The sequence below is a fragment of the Phalaenopsis equestris genome, unplaced genomic scaffold (assembly GCF_001263595.1).
Source record: "Phalaenopsis equestris unplaced genomic scaffold, ASM126359v1 Scaffold000800, whole genome shotgun sequence".
Classification (NCBI taxonomy): Eukaryota; Viridiplantae; Streptophyta; class Magnoliopsida; order Asparagales; family Orchidaceae; genus Phalaenopsis; species Phalaenopsis equestris.
This window is the reverse complement of record NW_018165240.1, coordinates 506,533-528,850: the sequence shown is the minus strand read 5'-3', so window position 1 is coordinate 528,850 and position 22,318 is coordinate 506,533. Positions and strand designations below refer to the sequence as shown.

Here is a 22,318-nt window from a genome sequence, read left to right as displayed (position 1 = left end):
TTAGGTAATTTGGAGGTGCCTAGGGGTAAAAGGCCAAGTTGGGCATTTCAAGTGCAATTGGGTAGAGAACCATTTTGAATGAGTCATGGATCAATGAAATCTCCATTTTGGGTCCCCATGTATTGGTCTTAGCCAGAGTATGGTGAGGGTATGGTGTACCTTAGCTCCAAATCAACACCCAGGGTCAATCCTAAGGTCAAGTAGCCCTATAGGAACTCTCTTTGAGTTCCCTCATAATGATCTTACCTACTAAGTGCTAGAGGTTAGGACCAATATGTGGAACTTCAAATTGAGTAAAGAGAAAAATTTTTGAGTTGCTAATGGTGAGGGTACCTTTTCTAGTTTTCTAAGACTAGTCAGTAGGAAAGTCCTAAGGCTAGACCTAGGCTACTAAAAAAATTTCTAGACCTCAACCAAAAGTGAGGTCAACAGGCATCTAGTAAATTACATGATTGTCCTTCATTTAATGGAAACATTACGATGAATTTATGAGTCATTACATCTTTACATATTTGTAACCAATTTTGAATCTTTGATCCTAGTAATCATTGTTGGTGCTGCTCCAAATTCGTAACTGCTACTAGCGTTGTTTCATATTCGTAATTGTTCGACTTGGTCATTTGATCTTCTTTCGGTCGACTCAAGTCATTCAGTCGAATAAAAAATCTTTGGTCAGCTTCTTTGAGAAAGCCTCTCGTGAAGACCTCAGGAAGGATTATTCCATCAAGCAGATGGTGCATTACCGTAACTTAATGGGCAGCATTCCTATGAACGAGATCTTCATAGATGGTCAGCTGGGAGTTTCACTAAGAAACTGTTGATCTTATGAGTGTCCTTGCATCGGTTAAGTTGTCGTCGCTGAAAGTGTTTGACGTTCTTTGGTTTAGATGAACCCTCATTCGGTCAACTGACAATTCGACTGACCGAAATGATGGTTGATGGCATGATCCTTTGTGATCCGTTGAATTCCCTTGAGATTCGTGCAATCAGATTCCCGATATATAATATCAAAATAAAATTATTTAAAATAAATTAAATATTTTCAAGATAATTTAAATATTCAACATTTTCAGCTATCATAAAATAAATATAATAATTTAGGAATGAATTTAAAATTCAATAATATGTATATAAATAATCCATTAAACTAATAAAAACCAGCCAAAAATAGATGATTACATCAACTAACACCTGCTAAATAAATAAATAAAAATTTCATGAGTACTTTTCTGAAAATAAAAATCCCCTATTAAATTATTTTTTTTAATAAATCTATAATTTTGATAAGGATTAGGCAGTACGTTTGGCTAATGCTATTTTAATTTACGTAGATACCACCTCATTTTCATGTATTTACATAACTAACACCTAAAATTTACTTTTTTACATCTATACCGTCAAAAATTTTTTATTTTACATAAAAAATGTCGCTATTTTAATATTTAAAAAGTGAAATACATGTTCTAAGATGGGAAATATATGTGAAAATTAAAATTCATGGTTAGATATAGGGGTGTAAAAGAGCCGAACGCGAATGAACATAGCTTGTGTTTGTCTTCGGTTAGTTTGCTTGAAATAAGCTCGTGTTTGAAATTGTTCATGAAGCCACTGTTCATGTTCGTTTCTTAACGAATGAGTCGAACCTTCTTCTTCTTTCCCTTCTTCCGATTTTATTTTTATTTTTTATTTTTTTATTTTTTCATTTTTTATTTTATTTTATTTCTCTCTTTCTTCTCCTTCTTCTTCTCCTATAATAATATAGTATATTAATATTATTATTATTATTAATTTATTATATATTATAATTTATAAAATTTAATTTTTTAAAATATCATAAATTTTTCATATATAATTATTTTAATTTATTTTATATTTCGAACAACAACGATTCGAACACGAACGAACGCATCACTGTTCGCGTTTGGTTCGTTTAACTAACCAAACGAAAAAAAATTTTGTTTACGTTCGTCTCGTTTACTTATCGAACGAATCGAACACGAACTCATTGACGAACAGAACACGAACTGTTTGACAGCCCTATTTAGATATGTTAATACCTTGTAATTAACTGGTATGTTTGTAAATCTTTAAGAAAAAAATCATTAAAAAATTAAGATATTAATTACTTTATTTACAACTAATCCTTCCCCAAATTATGGACATATTCATCACTGTCAAAAATAAATAAATAAATATCTAATATTATCATTATCCTCTAATCTCCACTTCTTAATAATTTCACAATTTCATCCCACAAATATTTAAAATTTTGATATTTACACCTTTTTTTTTAATTTTTAATCTAACATTTAGATATTAATAAATAATTTGTTGATTTTTATAATATAATTATTAATTATTTAATTAAGTTATTTTTATGTTATATTTTCTATAGTCCACATAATTTAATTAATTTTAATAATTCAATTTACACGTTAAGCTGTCTGTCATATTGGATTGTATCATTCATGCACATCATCAACCTTCCTTTTAAGTGATATTTAAGACTATAAATGAAGAAAATGATGACTGATATTTCAAACTCTTGCATTTGTTGCTTTTGTAGTGTGCTTCAATATAGCTTTGAACATTTTATTCAAAGCTAGTCATTTATTTTCTTGTTAAATTTGAGCTATGATTGAGATTTGATTAAGTCTAAATCATTGTATTAGGAGCTAATGATATAAATATATAGCCTTGTTGCATGCTCGAAGATTTATTATTAACGTCTTAGCGTTGTACGAAAAGAGGAGTCGACAAGATATTTTACTTGAAAAATCCTGACAATTGAAAAAAATTGCGGGATCTGGCCAAGTTAAAATAATCTACTACGTGATTGTAAATGTATAAATTTGTTCTTCTGTTGAATTATGAAAGATAAATTGTGTAATAGATGTATAATAATGGTTAAACGATAATAGCCACAATCGAACTGTAGTTCTTAGCGATAATAGCGATAGTGGGTTGTAAAGATTGTCGTTGATTGCTATGAAGGTAGTGATATGCCATAAATGGTGTATACGGTAGCTATAACAATATCGGTTGGCCACAATAGATGTAATTGGAAGTTCTAATAACATATGTTTGCCTCTGAGGTCTTGGAGGTTGTAATGACAACAGTTGGTCGCGTAGCCCTTATAAGTTGTCACATAGGACGTAATGGAGAGTTGTAATAAAATAGTTGGTCAATCATAGTTGGAAACTTCATGAGCAGTGAGTCACATTGGTTGTAGTCGGTCATATAGGTCATGGTGATGAGCTGTAATAGCATCATTGGCCACTGAAATTGTAGTTGGAGGATGTAATAACAACAATTGGTCATGTAAGTCATAGTTGGACACGTAGGTCATAGTGACGAACTGTTATAACATCAGTTGGCCGCCGAGACAATATTTTGAAGTTGCATGAGCAGTGAGCCACATAGATCATAATTGGTGATGTAAGTTGTAGTTGGGAACTATAATAACATCAGTTAACCACCAATGTCATAGTTGTAAGTTATACAAGCAGGAGCCAAAAATGTCGTAGTTGGTCACGTAGAACATATTGGGAAGCTGCCATAACATCAATTGAACATTGAGGTCGTTGTTGGAAGCTACATTAGTAGTGAACGACATAAGCAGAGTTGGTCACGTAGACTGTAGTGGGGAGCTGTAATGACATTAGTTTGCCACCAAGGTTGTAGTTGGTGCTCGATAGGTGGTTGTAACAAAGACATCACTTATCGATATACAACATAAATAGAAAACTTCGGGAGTTTGAAGAAAGTCGTGTGTTCTAACTACCTTACTTGTAACTAGTTGATGCAGGGAATTATCATCAGATATGTGGTATGGAGTTATTATTTATCCTATATTTAGGGTATATTATTCAATATAGGCAGAGTGCATCATTACATCATATTTAGGGTACATCATTACATCATATTTAGGGTGCTTCATTACACTGTATTAAGGATACATCGTTAAATCCTATTCAGAGTGTGTCATTACACTATAGGGTTCAACAACAATGACGAGTAGGCAGCAGCCGATGGTAGTTGACGGCAGCCGACGAGCTGTGAACGTTGATTTTAAGATATCTAGTTAATGAAATTTATTTGTAACTAGCACTAAAATGTCTAGCTATTAATAAGAAAGTGAATGATGATTCTTGCATGTTGAGCTAATTAAAAGGGTGCATTAAGATAACATGAATACTATGTAAGACAATAGGACTTCTCTAGGATGTCAAGATGATGGAGGATGAACATTTTAGGATACCAACCTAACAATAAAGAGACTATAGGTATGATGGTGATAAGTGGTTGTTTTATGAGATTACATGATAAAGAATGCTATAAACCTTTATTTCAATATCTAGAAAAGAGAATTGGAGTCTTAAGATGGAATGTTGAGAGGTTTGGTATGGTATAGTGGTAGAAAAATCAAAATTAATCCAAATTGAGCTAATTTGGATTAATTTATAAGATCTCATACTAAGGCATGTTGTACTTCTTTTGTAAGTTATAAAGAATTTCAACCCATACTAAGGCATTACAAACCTTTAAGATAAGTCTTTTGATGGAAAATAAATAAATAATAGAGAGGAAAAAGAGTGATTGTTGGCGATTAAACGAAAACTTTCAACCACTCATTTTTAATTACTTGACTAACTATTCAAATAAATAGTTATATGCTTACAAACACTCATTTGTTAAATGAACATAGCTAAATAACTCATTACTCTAATTAGTCATGATAGTGAACAATATCATTTAAAGCTCATGAATAAGCTCATTAAGAAGGGACTGATTTCAGTACTCGAGATGACATCCACAATGAAGCGGTGCATAAATAAGCCTAGCTTGATAAGATAAGAGAAATATATTAGACGGTGTCAATAATTAGTTAATTATTAAATATTTTTCAAATGAGAAGTTAAATATTTAAGTCTGGTATTTATATTTATAACGCTTTGTTGTCATAAATCAAAATATCAAAATACATGTATTTATTTTTAAAAATTTAGTAATAATAATATTTTTATATAATATTAAAGTTTTAAATCTTATATATGAAATATGAAAGTTAAATCTTAGATATTTAGATACATGCATAATGTGTAATCAATGAAAAGGCCACTTATAAATTTAAATATATAATATAATAATTAAAAAAAAAATTGTTCTCCACACGCAAAGTAGATCATATAATTAAAAAATATGGATTCATATCTTACAATTATTTCATTTAATAAATTCTGCATACATACCACTCAACTCTTTCATATTTACATATCTAACTCCTAAACTTCAATTTTTTTCATACATCCCCCTTCACTCCATATGAAAAGTCTTATTCCACTCAATTTGAAAATAGTTATATTTTTAGTGTGACATGAAAGATTTGGGAGGTATAAATGCAGGGGCGGGCCCAAATAAGGGTCCCGAGTGCCCCACTTGAAATGTATTTATTTTTTAATTATATGGGAGAAAATTTTTTTTTTTTTGCTCCTTTTGAAATATTAGTTTTGTTTATCCAAAAATATCAGTTTGCCCTTCGTTTTGCCCTAGCCCCTCCCATGCTGGATTTAGGAGGACGACCTTGTTAATCAGACTCTGTTTGGCGCAGCTACAGTTTCTTAGCTTTTTAGTTGCAGCCGCGTTGTCCCAAATAGTTGTTGTGGGAAAGCCGGCTGCCTGTTTGGTGCAGCTGCGTGAAAACAGCTGTGGAACAGTTGTTTCTAGAAAAATGATAATGCTGTCCCTGTTTTGTAAAACTGTTTAAGAAAAGACTGTACTATAATACCAATCGAGAGCCAACGAATACCATAAGATCATCACAATTCTAATGTGCCAGGAACTCTTCAAAGCATTTAACAAAAAACACTAATGTGTCAGGATCAAAGCATGCAACAGGAACAATCATAAATGTGACAAACCAAGAGCTGGAACAATATTAACAAGCAACCAAAAGGATCAATTAGCTACCCTACGTGAAACTCCAGATCTACCAAAAAAAAAGAGGAAAGAATGAAAATGATAGAAACAAGAAAGAAATAAGGAGGAGAAGCCATCAGGGCCGCAAAAACGTATAATCTTCCTCAGATCCACAAAAACAATTGAAGAGGATGATTCGACATACCTGAGATTTGTCATTCGAGGTTAGGAAAGAAGAAGGAGCAGGGGATTCGCGAGAGAAGCAGCAGGGAAGCAGCGAAGGTAGATGAGAAAAAATGTGGGGTAAAGGGTAAAAGTATTGGAGCGAAAGCAGGGTCGCAGTGTTAATCTTGCGGCCCGCTTTCTCTCAGCTTCGTTGAAGCTATGCCGTGAATCTACAAACCAAACAACGAACTTTACCAAATAGCCAGCCACCCCGCCCTCTGAAACAAACCCTAAATGTAATAATACAAAGTTTATATGCTATATGTAAATACATAAGAACTGTATGGTATTTATGTAAATGCCACTTTTTGAAAATTCTTGCCGTCTGTGGTGTGCAGAGGAATCCACCCATGAAAACCTCAACTCACGGTCACGGCAGAGACGACCGGAGCTACCTCCGTGTCGCCGACGCGCCCTATATAAGAGAAATCCCTCCTCCTCCTCCCTTCTCAAAACCCTATTTTTCAAAGAGCACAGAGAAGAAGATAGCAGAAGAGCCGATCGAGCTCGGAGGGGGAGACCGGACTGTATGACGACGCTTCGATCGTGCATTGAACGCTGCTTCGGAGATATCGTTTACGGCGACGAGCTTTTCTGGCACCAAGACCTAAAGCCCCACACCTCCGGCGAGTTCTCCATTGCCGTTGTTCAGGCTAATTCAACATTAGAGGACCAGGGTCAGGTGGCCGCGACCCCATTCGGGACTTTCATCGGCGTCTATGATGGCCATGGCGGACCCGAAGCTGCTCGATTCGTCAACAACCAGCTTTTCCCTAACTTCTGCAGTGAGTATCACTGTCCAATCTCCTATCTATCCCCTTTCCTCTTTACTTTTCTGATTTCGATTTTGGATTGCGATTGTGTAGAATCTGCTATGGAGCAGAAGGGGGTTTCGGCTGACGTGATGAGGAAGGCGATTGTTGCGACCGAGGAGGAGTTCTTACGATCGGTGGAGCGTTCGTTTCCTTACAGGCCGCAGATTGCTTCGGTTGGAACTTGTTGCCTGGTTGGGGCCGTAACGGAGGATATGCTGTATGTGGCGAATTTGGGGGATTCCCGAGCGGTGCTCGGCCGCTGCGCGAACCCTAGTGGAAAGGATGTGGTGGCGGAGCGATTGACATGCGATCACAATGTGTCGGATGTGGAGATTAGGAAGGAGCTAAAACAGATGCACCCGGATGATTCTGATATAGTTGTTCATACCAGAGGAGTATGGCGGATTAAGGGGATTATTCAGGTGAGGTTTTTTGGATCTTCTATCTTGTTTTCTTTAGTTTATTTTCACTGTTGCATGCGATTCTCTCAAATTTAGAGGGGGAAGAACCACAGCAACATTGATTCCGGCAATGGCTTGAAAGTTACCATTTTTATATTCGAGATAGTCCATGATGATTTTACCATTGGTTTTGTTGCTACTTCAATCTTGCTCTATTATAGATGGATTCAATTATCTTTAATTGATTAGTGATAACTACATTTTGTGTAATTTCCTATCCTGATCATCTAATCCATTTGGATGGCCATGATATTAAGTATAAAAATCAATTTTTTTCATGAAGATCACTTTGCTTTCAATAAGCATAATCTTCGGATGGCCAAGGTGACTAATTATACAAAGTAGAGTTAGCCAAGTAATTGGAGAGAATTTGAATCTTGTGACATATATGCTGTCAAACATAAAGAGAGAAAGTGCACTTGAAATTTATGTTCCAAACACAACAACAACAACAACAATAACAAAGCCTTAATCCCACTACGTGGGGTCGGCTACATGAATCCTTTTTCTCCATTGCGTCCCATTTAGTGTCATGTTTTCATTTAGTTCTAATAAATTAAGATCATTTTTTATACAATAAGCCTAAATCTTCCTAGGTCTACCTCTGCCTTTCTTAATATAAGTCGAATCTAAAACATCTATTCTCCTAATTGAATCATCCGATGGTCGCCGTTTAATGTGACCAAACCATCTACCTTTGCCTTTCTTAACATAAGTCAAATCTAAAACATCTATTCTCCTTATGTTCCAAACACAAGGAGCTAAAAGTGCACCAAAGCCTAGAGGAAACCTTCCAACTGATTCATTAAATTCTAGATTATTAGCTCTCACTTTTTAGAATGTTCAAATGATTCAAATTAATAAAAACATGGAATAAAAATTCACATTAGGATTATAGGTATCTTGAACTTGGCACGCTAGGAATTTGGGGAAGTTCTTGGAGAAGCTGTTCTAATGTTGCCATCATGCCACATTGACTTTTAACTTCTGCGCTTTAGATGTATATTATCAATGAAATCACCTAACATTTGGGATTATCTACAAGTATTCTTAATATAGTGACTATATGAGGTTTTATGATATCATGTATGGAGATTAATCAGTATATTTCACTTTTTAAAAGTTAAAATAGTGGTATTTTTCATGTGATATGAAAGATTTATGTGGTATAAATGTAAATTTATGTGGTATAAATGTAAAAAAAGCAAATTTTAGGTGTTAGCTATATAAATACATAGGAGTTGAGTGGTTTGTAAGTAAATACCTCATAATAATTATGTGCAAATAAGTCATCTAATAACAAGTGTACTCCTCCAATTTGTTTAGTTTCTTAAAACTTATTGAAGGGTAAATAGCTACATGGGTGGTAGACTATTAGATCGAAGCTAAAAAGACTCATTGAATCATGAAATCATGACAAGGAAGGCTAATGTTGACTTTAAAAGAGGAGTTCTAGCATTTGGTGAAGCTCGTGTTCTCGTATAAGCCACACATTTCTTTTGTTGGATCTTGCTGACTTGTTATGTGGAGAATTTGGGGAACTCCTTGGTAGTGTTTAGCAGTAGCGTGGCACCAGAATAGGGGCGGAACTTGCTTCAATCTAAAGGGTGGGAAAAATTACCAAATGCTAAAATTTTCTTCGGTAATGGGCAAAAAAGTTTATTGAGAGTGGGCGCAATTACATAATTGCCTGAATTATATAGAAAAATCTCAAATTTCAGGATGGGCAATTGAGGCGCACGTTGAGATCAGGAAGAGGATCCAAACTACGCACGGATGGGTTTCGTGTAGTTCATACTCGATGTGCATGATGGATTAAGGGGATTATTCAGCTGATATTTCATGAATCTTCTGTTTTGTGTTCGTTAATCCATGCTCAACTTTCTGAACATTCTGTCCTCATTAAATTAAATCATCGAACTTACATTTGAGGCAGTCTATGATGTTTTTGCTTTTGGGTTGGATTAAAATCCACTTCAATTATCAGATAATTGCACTTTGTGTTTGTGCACAAATGATCCTTTACCTCTAACAAGAACAAAAACTCATGTTAACTTCACTTCATCAACATTTTCAAGTGCTATAACCACATGGCATTTACGCACATACCACCCAATTTTTTTTTTTTTTAACATATCTAACTACTAAACTTTCATATTCACATTTGTAACTCTCAAAATTTTAACATCACAAAAATAATACCTCGATCATTAACATTTTAAAAGCGAAATACACCTTCTCATGCATGGATAATGATCCTAAAGTGTTAACTTTAGTTGTTAGATACGTAAATAAATAATAATTGTTACTTTGCCAGACAAATTTGCAGTAATACCTTTATCTCAACTGATAATAATTCATAAGATTACTGATACATTCCCCATAATTATCTTATTTAGGTATCGAGGTCGATCGGCGACGCATACCTGAAAAAACCAGAGCTCAGCAGGGACCCTCTGTTCCCTCAGTTCGTCTTTCCGGCCAGCCCTTTGAAGCGGTCCGTCATCACCGCTGAACCATCGATTCTCATGCGCCAGCTGAAACCAGATGACTTGTTCTTGATATTTGCTTCAGATGGTTTTTGGGAGCAGCTAACCGATGCTGCTGCTGTTGACATTGTCTCCAAGCATCCAAGATCTGTAAGTTCTTCAAATCTCAACCCCTCCTGCTTTCAGAGAAACATAATTCTTATATTTAGATTGGGAAAAAGGTTCTCAGAATATGCTGATAAGTTCCATATCATGATAATAGCTGATTTAATTGCACATAATTTTGATTTTCCATACAACTAAATTATTAGTATTTCCATAAATACCAACCATTTTTTATGTATTTAGTATTTACATATCTAACATCGAAACTTCAATTTTTGTATTTATACCACCCAAATCTTTCATATCACATCAAAAAATACCACTAATTTTCAACTTTAAAAAAGTGAAATGCATACGTAAGAATTGAAGTTCAGTTGTCAGTTATGTAAATACATGGGAATTAAGTGGTATGCATGTATGAGATGAAATCCTTAAAAGAAATTGGTTTTATTGCTTACATGACTTCATAAATTTTTTGTATTTATATTATATTATAGTACCGCGTACTCAGGTCAGTTGGTCGGGTATTTGCTTGTCAGATGTAACTCCGCTCTGGTCTGGGGTTCCATTCCCCCAGTGGGGGGTGTGTTACTCGAATTGTTAGGCGCATCGGAATGATCGGATCTCGTATAATAGCCTCAATCCATTCCTTTTTAATATAATTATATATATATATATATAATATATAAACGTAGTATTATATGCGATCTTATAATAATTTAATGTACGTGTTTACATGATCACGCATTCACAAACCAATATAAATAAAAAAAAAAGTGTGAATTTTAAAGCAAAATTTCTAAACTGACTCATCAAAACAAAATTGCAGGGAATTGCAAAACGGCTCCTGAGAGCTGCCCTCGAGGAGGCCGCAAAGAAGGTGGAAATGAGATACAGCGACATGAAGAAAATACAGAAAGGAGTGAGGCGCCATTTCCATGACGACATAACCGTCGTCGTTGTATATCTGGATCATAACTTCAGAAAATCAAAAGGCGCGAATTTTAAAGCAGGTACTTACAGATCCATGAAAACTCCTGCTGATATATTCTCCCTCCACTCTCATGAACCCTACAGTCGTCTTCGTCCCGAACCCTAACAATGTTTAATGGCTGAATCACAAGATTCTGTTTGCATGAGGATATTTCTGCAAAAAAAAAATTTTTTTTGCAAAACTTTTCTTTTTTTTTTTCTGTTTCCTTGGCAAAATATTCAGCTCGTGTTGCACAAATGATGAGCTGTGTAAATTGAGATGTGGAGGAGGAGGAAATGGGGGGGTTTATATAAATGTCACATTTTTCTTATGTGTTTATATTTTTGACATTTAAATTTTGATATTTACATATGTACCAATGTAAAGAAATATGGAAATTGGACATTAGATATGTATGGATATGTAAGAGTTGTGGAGTATGTATGTAAATTCCCCAAATGAACATTGATGTTTATGTAGAATATGAAAGCATTGGAAAGGTCACTTTTCTATTTTTTCTTTTTTATATTTACACAAATTCATATGTTTATGTAATGATAACTGAATTTAGATTTTAAAAACGGCATGATGTGATATTTTATATTTGCAAATATAAAATGACATATTTGCTTTTTTTTCCCTGTTTTGTTTTGGAAAAGATATTGCATCAGGATTCTGAATATAGAGCTGTTAAGATTGCAATAGTTAGGAATATACTGTTGTGTTACAGGAATATTTCATCTGCGTTATTTGTAAAAAATAACTTTTATTCGAGTATTATATGGTGTTATTTGATTATTTTGCGGTGTCATGAAATATTCCTCCGCATTACTTGATTTGAGGTTGTGTTATTCGGCATATTCCCTGTGTTATTTCAATTTACACTATGTTAACGCGTGGGAATATTCCAGTAACACTTAGCCTCAAATCAAGTAACGCGAAAGAATATTTCAAAAACACTGCAAAATAATCAAATAATATCATATAATACTCGAAGAACACTTCATTTTTTACAAATAATGCAGATAGAATATTCGTGTAACACAGTGAGATATTCCTAACTATTACGAAACGCTCGAAGTCTGGATGTATTATTTTTCCATTTTTTGGGGGGCAGAATCCTTTCTACACCTGCTCTGAACTTTTTCTTCGTCAACTTACAGCTGCGGACCAAGCTCCAACACGTTTAGCATGGAGGGGAAAAATATGCACAAGGGACAACCCTTTTCATGTTATCGGATGAGAAATATTATGTAATATAAGTTGAATATTTACATCTCATTTGAAATTTAATGTAGAACTTAATGCATAGGCATTAGCCAAAATAAAATGGGAAATTTACATATGTACCCCATAATTCTAATGTATTTACAAATATAAGACGTGAAGTTTGACGTTTACACTTTATAGCACTTTGGTATCATAAACATATGCATGATAAGGCGTGGTTTACTTTGAGAAAGATAGTGAGTGATTGCATATAAATATGAATGTTTAGATGTTAGGTATGTAAGTGCGTAACAATTGTGTGTTATGTATGTAGATTTTTTCTTATTTTTATAAATTTAATCATATAATTGATCTATTATCAAATAAACTTGTAAATAATTATCATAATGAACCAAAATATATGTGTGTATAAAAAAGGTGTTAGCACTAATCTTAAAGGGATCCAACGAGATATAAGAGATCCAAGCATTGGTGGACAAGTAGACGACTAGAAGATCCAAGCATTCATCATTGAGACAAAAGAGCATGTTAGCCAAACCAAAAAGTTAAAAACCGACCCTGTCATGAAGCGGATAAGAAGACGACTGCATTATCCAGACACACGATTTATTCAGCCACAAATGAGACAAAAGAGCATCCGAGTAACCACTACAAGAAAGTCAATTTGATACAATAACACACTCTCAAGTAGAGTTGATTCAATAAAAGATTCAGTTCTACAATATCTCCAACTATTCTATGAACGCCCCAATGGATCGTTCACCAAGGATCAGGGATTGACAATCAAATTTGATTAGCTGATTGACCCATGTTGATCAAGCTCACCCAATCGAGTTGATCATGTGGACCTGAAGCCAACTAAGTTTAGCCAGCCAAGCCTGAAGGCATTCAAATGATGAGCCTATACACGTAAAATATCAAAAATACCCTAGTACAGACTCCATCCAAACAAAGGAGTAAATTTTGATATCATCATTGTATAACCCCTACTATAAATAGAATAAATATTTTATATATAAGACACAATTGATTATTGTTCATTCCTCCCTCTCCATCTATCTCTCTTTATTTGCATTATATTCCTTAAGTGTGATTCACGGACAAATCATGTTTCAATAGTATGTATATTTAGGCAATTAAGTAAGAACCTTAATAAGACAAAATGCCCCACGCCCATGACCAATTATTATGAACAGAATAAGTATATGCAAAATTTATTGTATTGATTATATTAATACAATCAATATAACCAAAATGCAACAAAATCTGCATGCGGAATCCGCACCTAATAATTTTACCTCGCACAGACGCCTTCTATCTTAAGTTCGGTCAATAGCTAACGGAATTCTCATTCAGGCGTTCAATGAACCACAGTGAGGTTACCTCTTCTCCTCTTCTACCAAATCAGAACAAAATCAAAGAGCATTTACATACATATCACCCAATACTTATATGTTGACGTATCTAACTTCTAAGCATTGCTTGTTATAATCGTACCACCCAAATCATTTATATCACATCAACAATATCTCCATTTTAACTTTTTAAACATATAGCACATTTCTTAAAGCACATGTAAGGTGAGATGCATGAAAAAATTAAGGTTTAGACATTACATATATAAATACATAAAAATTGTGTGGTATATATATAAGTCTTCCATAAGAAAATATAGAAGAAAAAGCTTATTGATTTATTCATTTTAGAATTTTCTAGGTCTCTTAGTGGCAACTTTCTTATTGGGTTGCTTTTGGGACTTTGACCCTTGCTCTCTTTTTATTTTTAAAAAGATTTATATTGGAAAGTTTATTTTGAAGATGTAGAAATTCTAAGAAAATTATTGCCAAATTTTCTTAAAAAAAATATTTATAAAATAAAACTCGATCGAATAAGTAGTTGTTCTCCTTCTTCCCAGTGAAGCTTTAGCTCGTTAGTTGAAGTTATGTTCGTTTTTTCTTCTTGGGTTCTGTTTGTTTGTTTATCTGAGTTTTCTATGAAGCCCCCGTGTCTTGGTAGTTCGAGTGTTTCTTCTATCTTTTATGAAGCTCGTGCTCAATATTCAAAGTACCGAACTAAATAAAATTTTGACAAAACAGAACCAGTCAAACGAAAGTTTAATTCGACATGAACAGTTCGATCTTCCATAAACCGAAATATAGATGATTAAGCGATTATTATGTAATAGTAATCACTAAAAAAATTTACTTCCGAAACATTTCATAAGAAAATTACCCACAAAATTTGATTTTCGGCTCGTTCGGTTAAATAAGAAGTAAAATCGAAACCATAAATCAAAAACAAAACTTTAACTTTTCAAAAACTACAACTGAAATTTCTTTTTTTAAACATAACAAAATCAACCAAATTAAAATATGAATTCAGCCATATAAAAATTAAAAAAAAAATCCAAATAAAAATAAAAATATAAAAGAAATTGAGAACACATCTCCAAATTCTCTTCTTTATCCCTGAACTCACACCAACAGACTTTCAAAGAGCAGCAGAAAGTATTATATCCGCCGGCCATGATTCAAAGGCGGCGTTTTTACTGCAAAATCCTTTCGCCGGAGCTTTTGCGGCGGCGGCGGAGGCGCTGGTTGTGGTTCCGGCGATTTCTGCATCTTCGGCGGTGGGCGAAGCGGGGGTGGGGGGGTGATAGTAGAGGCGTGCGGTGTGGGGGCAGTGGGAATGGAATCGAGCTGCTATTCTCGCGCCCATGTCGAAAAGCTCCACGTACTTCGCCATGGCCGGAGGAGAGAACGAGGAGTAGAGAGAGAAAGCACCGGAGACGCGCGATGAAGAAGAAGAAGAAGGGAGAAGGGGTTTTATATATATATAAAAATAAAATAAAAAAAGCTGAAGCCGCGTGGAAGGGTATTTTGGTAATATGAGGGAGATATGTTTCCAAGTTTTTCGGAGGAGTTTTTGTTTGGAGAGGAGAAGGGAATCTTAGCCGTTGATTTTAGAGCATCTTAAATATAAGATCATGATGTGCCCATGTTTGCGATTAAGTACACTCAAACATTTTCTTTCTTGAAAGTTAAGAAAATATGTACTTTCATACATCAGACACCAATCTTGAGCCACAATACCAATCTTTCAAGATAAATTTTGAGCAAGAAATATTCAAACTTCGATTAAAAGTCATCCATAACTTAACTAGCTTGAAGTTTTTGTTAGTCGAAGTTGTATTTCCTTTTCCTTATTAAGTTAAGTTTGTTCCTTTATATGAGCTTTATTTTGGAGCTCGTGTTATGGCAGAGGCGGAACCAGTGTTATTTTCGAGGGGGGGGCAAATTTATCATATTATAAATAATTAAATTTTTTAATTAAATCTTCGTGCGGCTTCACCATGAAAAATTAAACACTTCAACTTCTACGTCACGGGTAAGTCTAAATTTTGATATTTACATCTATAATATTTTGGTGTTCTAAACCTATGCATTCTACATTGTCTTTCTCATCAAAGATGTTAAAGATAATGATATTTTTGATGTCTTATATTAAACATTTGGGTTATACATATAAATATGAAAATTTAGGGGTTAGATATGCATACACATAAGTTTCATATGTTATATATATAAATATCCCTATTTTTTTTATTTATATTATTGTTTTGTTATCGTAAGAATTGAGATAATAGCTACTTGTTGGTATTAAAAAATTTGCTCCGTTAATTTTATAAAAATAAAACAAAATTTGCAATTTCATGATATTCAAATTTAATGAAAATCAATTATGTTGTAATTATCATTGGTTAGGGCCGTCAAAAAAGCTCGTTGTTCGCGAACAACACGTGTTCGGCTTGTTCAGTAGCTCGTGCTCAACTTGTTTGTTAAACAAAAGAACCAAACAGAAACAATTTCTTAAGCTCGAATTTTCAACGAGTCGAACACGAACAACTCTTTGTTTGCTCGTGTTCGACTCGTTTTGACTCGAAAAAAAATCATATAATTATTTATATAATAATATATTACATTTTTTATATCTAATTTTAATTCATAACAACTTGAATGGTAATGTGATTCTGCGTCTTTTTTTGCATAGATTTGATCCAGGTTCAAATCAAACACTACATCTATTTTTTTTTAATTAATTTTAACGGGTTAATTATATCTAAATATAATTCATAACAATTTGAATGGTAATGTGATTTTGCGTCTTCTTTCGCATAGATTTGATCTATGTTCGAATCAAACACTACATCTACTTTTTTGAATTAATTTTAACAAGTTAATTTCGACCCGAACAAGAACAAGAATATATAAATCGAGCTGACACAAACACACAATTTACAAGCCATTTTTGAACACGAACTGATTTCGAACACGGGCAATTTCAAGTGAGCCGAACATGAGCTTGCTTAAGCTCGACTCATTTACAGCCCTATACGTGATGCAGTTGTTGAGGGTGTAATCTTCCATGTTAGATTGCAGGTTAGAATCATGTATGCCCTTTAGGCTTACATTTCCCGGAAAGAAAAAAAAAAAAAAAAAAGATCCCCTTAATAATTTGTGTGATTTGCATAAACATATTCATTTCACTCATGTTTCCAAACAAAATTATACAAAAAGACATAACAAAAACAAAAAAGGAAGATTTACATACATATCACTAAATTCCTCTATATTTAGATATCTATCCACGTAAACTTACACATCCACCCACACCACATCTTTCATGCATGAAAGAAATTTTTTATATCATATAAAAGATTTGGTTGATATACATGTAGAAAGTTAAAGTATATATATTTCCACTTAGTATTTACATTTCTAACATGTTTACATTTATATCACTAATATCTTTCATATCACATAAAAATACCTCCATTTTAACTTTAAAAAAGTGAAATAAAAAAGTGAAATATATTTTTTATTTTTTCATGCATAAATAAGACGACACGACATGTATGCAATAAAAGTTAATGTTTAGGCATTCAATATGTAAATTGATAGAAATTAAGCTGCATGAATGTAAGTCTTTCTATAAAGAATAAGCAGTCTTTAAGTGAAGGAAACAACAGACCCTTTGGGTCAGCTGCAGCTTATTTAATAATCTGCTGATAAGTTGATTAAAAAAAATCTGTCGATAAGCTAGGTGCGGTGACTACTATATTTTTTAATTTTTTTTAAAAAGTCAGATCGCAGTCAGAAAGCTACCACCGCACCTAGATAGTTGCAGTGTGAAAACATTATTTTCAGCGTTTTGAAAACGTATAAGCTGCCAAAACACAGTTTACCCAAACAGGTCAGGTACGTTTTCAAAACGTCACCTCACCAAATAAGCTGCCCCAAACGGAAATAATCTGTTTGGGACAGCATCAGCTTTTGCTAAAGTAGTTATGAAGATTTGAGACAACAATTTTTTTTTAGGGAAATAGCACACAATTCTTATGTATTTACATATCTCACACCCAAACTTTCATATTTACATACATTGCACTTTAGTATTTTAAACTAATGCATGAAAGGAGTGTTTCACTTCTAAAAAGTAGTAATAGTTCTATTTTTGATGCAATATTAAAAGTTTGAGAGCTATGCAGTGTAGATATGCAAGTTTAGACTTGAGACATGTAAATACATAAGAATTATGTGCTATGCATGCAAATGCCCCTTAGAAACAATTTATTTTTCAGACAAATACGACAATAACTTTCTTAAAACTATCAAACTGACAATCTGATTTCTAAAAAGCAACAAGAAAATAACACACAAACAAAAGCATGAAAGCAGTCTGAAAAGCAAAACATAAATGAGTTCATTTAATAAACCACATAATCATATGTTAAACATTACAGTTTTATAGCCATCCAGTAAAGCATCAACTGTGAAATATTGCATAAAATTCAAAAGGTGATTAAGCATATAGGTAATAGCAATATACCGAAGACAAACCAGCAAGCATTAGTTCTTGTTCTGATGCAGTTCAATCTTCTTGGGCAGCTCGTCTTTGTTGGCACCGACGATCTTGTCGATGATCGTCCCATCTTTCAGGAAGATGAAGGTAGGCATCGCCTCGATTGCCCAATCTTGCGCGACAGACTGATAGTTGCAGCAGCAATGTTAGAAATAAAAATTTTAAAGCATAGCTTGCTATATTATGCATATCCATATCTAGCACACAAATTATGCTTTTTTTACGTTTATACTGCCTAAATCTTTCATATCACATCAAAAGCACTATCATTTTAACTTCTAAAACTTATAATAAATAGTTTTATGGATATGAGAGATGGTATGCATGAAAAAATTGAAGTTTAGAGATTGGATATGTAGATATCTAAAATTTGAGTTGTTTGTATATAAATGTTTCTTTCTTTTTTATTAGCATAAGTTTCAATAAGGCTGGATTTGCGTTGAGAAGAGTATAATGGAAATTTTCATTAATTTCTCTTATATTATACTCATCACAAAGTAAATATTACAATGCCAAAATAGCAAGGTTGTGAAAACCGGACAAGATATTGAACTCGAAGAAGTAAATGTTCGAAGTACTACGATTCAACCAGGGTTAAATCAAAGGTTGAACTGGATGATATAATAAATATTTTAATTATTTTAATATAATTTAAATAATAAAATAATGACAAATTAATATCATTTTTATCAATTCAATAAATAATTCTTTAATTAATGTGATGCTTTTGAATATTTTGAATAATATTCTAAATGAAGATTTTAAGACATCATATTTTCCTTTTTTTTTTAATTTAATTATCTTGTTTATGGTCATCCGATAAAATCAAAGACTAAAATTGAATAAAATTTGAATTAACCGGCTCTTTAGAAACAAGACCAATTCACGGGCTCTTTAATTCAACCCCAATTCTACCCAATTTACTTCCGCCTCTACGCATAAACTGTTCTAAGATTTGACTGAGTCGGTTGAATGACCGGTTCACGGTCGAACCGGTTAGTCTGGTCTAGCATGCAAAATAGTCTCGTGATTATTTACATTGTGCCATTTTAGTTCGAGAGTCTTTATAAGTGTCTGATTAGTCCATAGGCTCATTTAATATTGACTAAAATAGTTCTCCCTACGACTAAATTGACACATAGACTGTAGGACTAAAATGATCAATGGACCATTTTGACACTTTTCCCCAAATTAAATCGAACAACAATCAACTTATCCAAACCAAAAATTTGGTCAGATCTGCAGATCCAATTTTTTTTGAAAAAAAAATAATTCATAATGATCACAGACTGCTGAACAAAATGCTCCTCACCTTCAGTTCATCAACATCAACCTTAAGGAAGAGAACTTCTGGAAATTTCTTGGCCAGTTCGGTGAAAATCGGAGCAATCGTACGGCAGGGCCCGCACCATGAAGCGGTAAAGTCAACAACAGCCTGTAGTCAAACAGAAAAATCCATTTTTTAAGAACTATAAGAGAAAGTAATTCCAATTAGGCATTTTTGTTCTTAGGATGAAGCTTCTGTATCTGGTAGCAGAGAAGTACAATTGATTTCAATAAAAATTATAAATAATTAATTATTTTATCTTATTGGCATTTACATGCATACCACACAATTCTTACGTATTTAAATATCTAACATATAAACTTTGCTTTTCACATTTATACCCCCGAAATCTTTCATATCATATAAAAAATATCACTATTTTGACTTCTAAAAAGTAAAATACATCTTTTCATGCATATGTAAGGTGACATCTATGTAAAAATTGAAGTTTAGGAGTTAGATATGTAAATGCATAGGAGTTAAGGGAATGTATGTCAATCTTATCTTCCTTATTCTTAAAGAAGCCAGCAACAGCAGTGGGCAGCATGCAGAGCTGCATTAAGGGGCATTTACATATATACCAACCAATTCCTATTTACATATATAACATCTAAACATTACTTTTATCATTTAAACCAACAAAATCTTTCATATCATATCAAATGTACTACTACTTTAACTTTTATGAAGTGAAATACACAGTTTCATGCAAAGGCAAGGTGGCATATATATGTAAAAATTAAAGTTTAGGTGTTAGATATGTAAAAATACATAGGAATTGAGTGGTATGTATGTAAAGTTTGCTATTAATAAAACATTGCACAAACCCACTCCAAAGGAACTTAGAGGCTAGAGCCTCCTCCACTGAAACAAAGTTAGTAGACAAATTGACTAAAAAAAGAATAATAAAATCACATGTTTACAAGAAGTTAAAATAATGAAAATAACAAAAAATATTGAGATTTTTTTCAAAAAAGGTGGGAAATTTTTGTAGCTTTTGTATGTTGGGAAGATGAAATGAGCTTACAGATTAGTGGTAGGGAGTTTAAAGTTTAAATTGTAGAAGTGAACATGCTTAATGATAAAGTGATTATATTGCATTTAATTATTGGTGAGGATGATCTAAATGTAATTAATTCTAGACTCAAATTTAAGTAGAAAGATGGTTTTAAGAAGTGAGATTGAGAAATTTTGATGGATTACTACGATATATGTTTGAGAAAATGAGGACCATTATTAATTATGAGTGGATATGTAGGCTAATGTGATGAGAAAAGCTATAATTGATTTTGCAATAATATAATCATCATATTTACATGTATATAGTTACACAACATATCAAGCATCATGTTATCTTCTAATAATATTGATTGATAATTAGTAATATAATACAAACAAAAATCAAATCATATCTTCATTCTTAAAAATGATATTTTTATGATTTCTATCTTCTGAACTAGTTACCCATTGGCCATTAATCTAATTTACAGCTTACTTGAATAGAAGTTTAACTGAATATAATTATACCATCAATAAAAAATATACTTGAGATTACCTTGTCACTATAAACACATAATTTAGAAATCAATAAAATCATTTGGTCACTTTAAATTAGAGAGAAAAACTCACAAATAAAATTATTTAGCCTTAAAAAGAAAGGAAAATAGTGCTCTAAAGTTGTAAGTTATTTAAATAAAAAAAATAAGAGGAGTTTTTTGCATATATAGATGCCATGACCAACTAAAAGAGAAAAAAAAATGATTATTTTGCTATTTGCAAATAACATAATTCAAATAGAAGGATCCCTTATGGTAAGAGAAAATTTAAACAAATGTAAATTTCATGAGGATAAAAAACATTTTTTTTTTCTTTTGAAGATGAAAAACATAAGGATTAACATAACAAAAACTTGGCATGCGATATGCAATTTTACATTTACTTGCAAAAAATAATGAAAACTTACTTATGGTAACATTTAATTGAGACAGACTGATTTATTCATTGCTATATAAAACCATTTCCTATTATGGCTACAAAATTAACCATTTACATGCATGATCACAATCTTTACTGCAGAAACTTACCAAAACAAATATAAATTTACAGATGTTTAACTCCTTCAATTCTGCAATCAACAAAATCATAGAAAAAGGGATTTCTGGCTTACCATGGCATGACCCAGAATAATTACTGCAATTAACAATAATCAAATCTATGCCTAAAAAATTCAAAATTTTAGAAAAGATATTCAGAAGGGTGCCAAAATACTACCCTTATTGTGTTATCTACTGAAAATTTGCAAGCTTATTCAAATCAAATCATTACCCTAAAAGAATAAAGAATAGGGGGAAGCTTTCAAAACAAGCATCAGGAATTGATCCATCAGAAATTACAGGTAGATTCCGTCAAGGCTTTCAATTCGGCTACAAAATCAAAATCGCTAGAAATTTAAATAGATTTTGTACTCATACAAACCTCCGATCAATAAGCTCGGCTTTGATCGGACCAAAATCAACAAACTCGGCATAGATTCATGAACTAATAGAAATCAGATTAACCCTAATCCAAATTCAATCGAAGTAAACATTCCATGACTTAGATGGACTTCACAGCCCTGCTCCCAAACAACAAAATCTCCTCCGAGAACACGAAAAAGAGAGAAATTTTTGGGGATTTTTTTTTATTTTACCAGCTTTTTGGTTTCAATGGCGAGCTCGAGATGCTTGTTCCACTGATCGACGCTGTGGCACCCGATCACCGTTCCCTCCTCCGCCATCGCCGAACCTTTGCTTCTCTGAATCTCTGAGAAACGCTGAAGAAATCCAATAGATACCGCACGACCCGTCGGTCT

General features: G+C 33.0%; 3 protein-coding genes across 3 annotated transcripts; 1 reads left to right on the top strand and 2 right to left on the bottom strand.

The window, feature by feature from the left end:
• The first annotated feature begins 6,483 nt into the window (after positions 1-6,483).
• On the top strand, positions 6,484-11,479 carry LOC110031295 (probable protein phosphatase 2C 78). The gene is made up of 4 exons (XM_020734426.1): positions 6,484-6,930; positions 7,012-7,382; positions 9,821-10,060; positions 10,845-11,479. Exons 1-4 carry the CDS (start codon positions 6,675-6,677, stop codon positions 11,112-11,114), a joined length of 1,137 nt encoding a protein of 378 aa, XP_020590085.1. The 5' UTR covers positions 6,484-6,674; the 3' UTR covers positions 11,115-11,479.
• A 3,193-nt stretch (positions 11,480-14,672) lies between these two features.
• Positions 14,673-15,005, bottom strand: LOC110031323. Its single transcript, XM_020734470.1, has one exon. It carries the CDS (start codon positions 14,961-14,963, stop codon positions 14,709-14,711), a length of 255 nt encoding a protein of 84 aa, XP_020590129.1. The 5' UTR covers positions 14,964-15,005; the 3' UTR covers positions 14,673-14,708.
• A 2,967-nt stretch (positions 15,006-17,972) lies between these two features.
• Positions 17,973-22,318, bottom strand: LOC110031307 (thioredoxin H1). Its single transcript, XM_020734448.1, has 3 exons — positions 22,157-22,318; positions 19,453-19,575; positions 17,973-18,265 (listed from the first exon to the last, which is right to left on the bottom strand). Exons 1-3 carry the CDS (start codon positions 22,241-22,243, stop codon positions 18,128-18,130), a joined length of 348 nt encoding a protein of 115 aa, XP_020590107.1. The 5' UTR covers positions 22,244-22,318; the 3' UTR covers positions 17,973-18,127.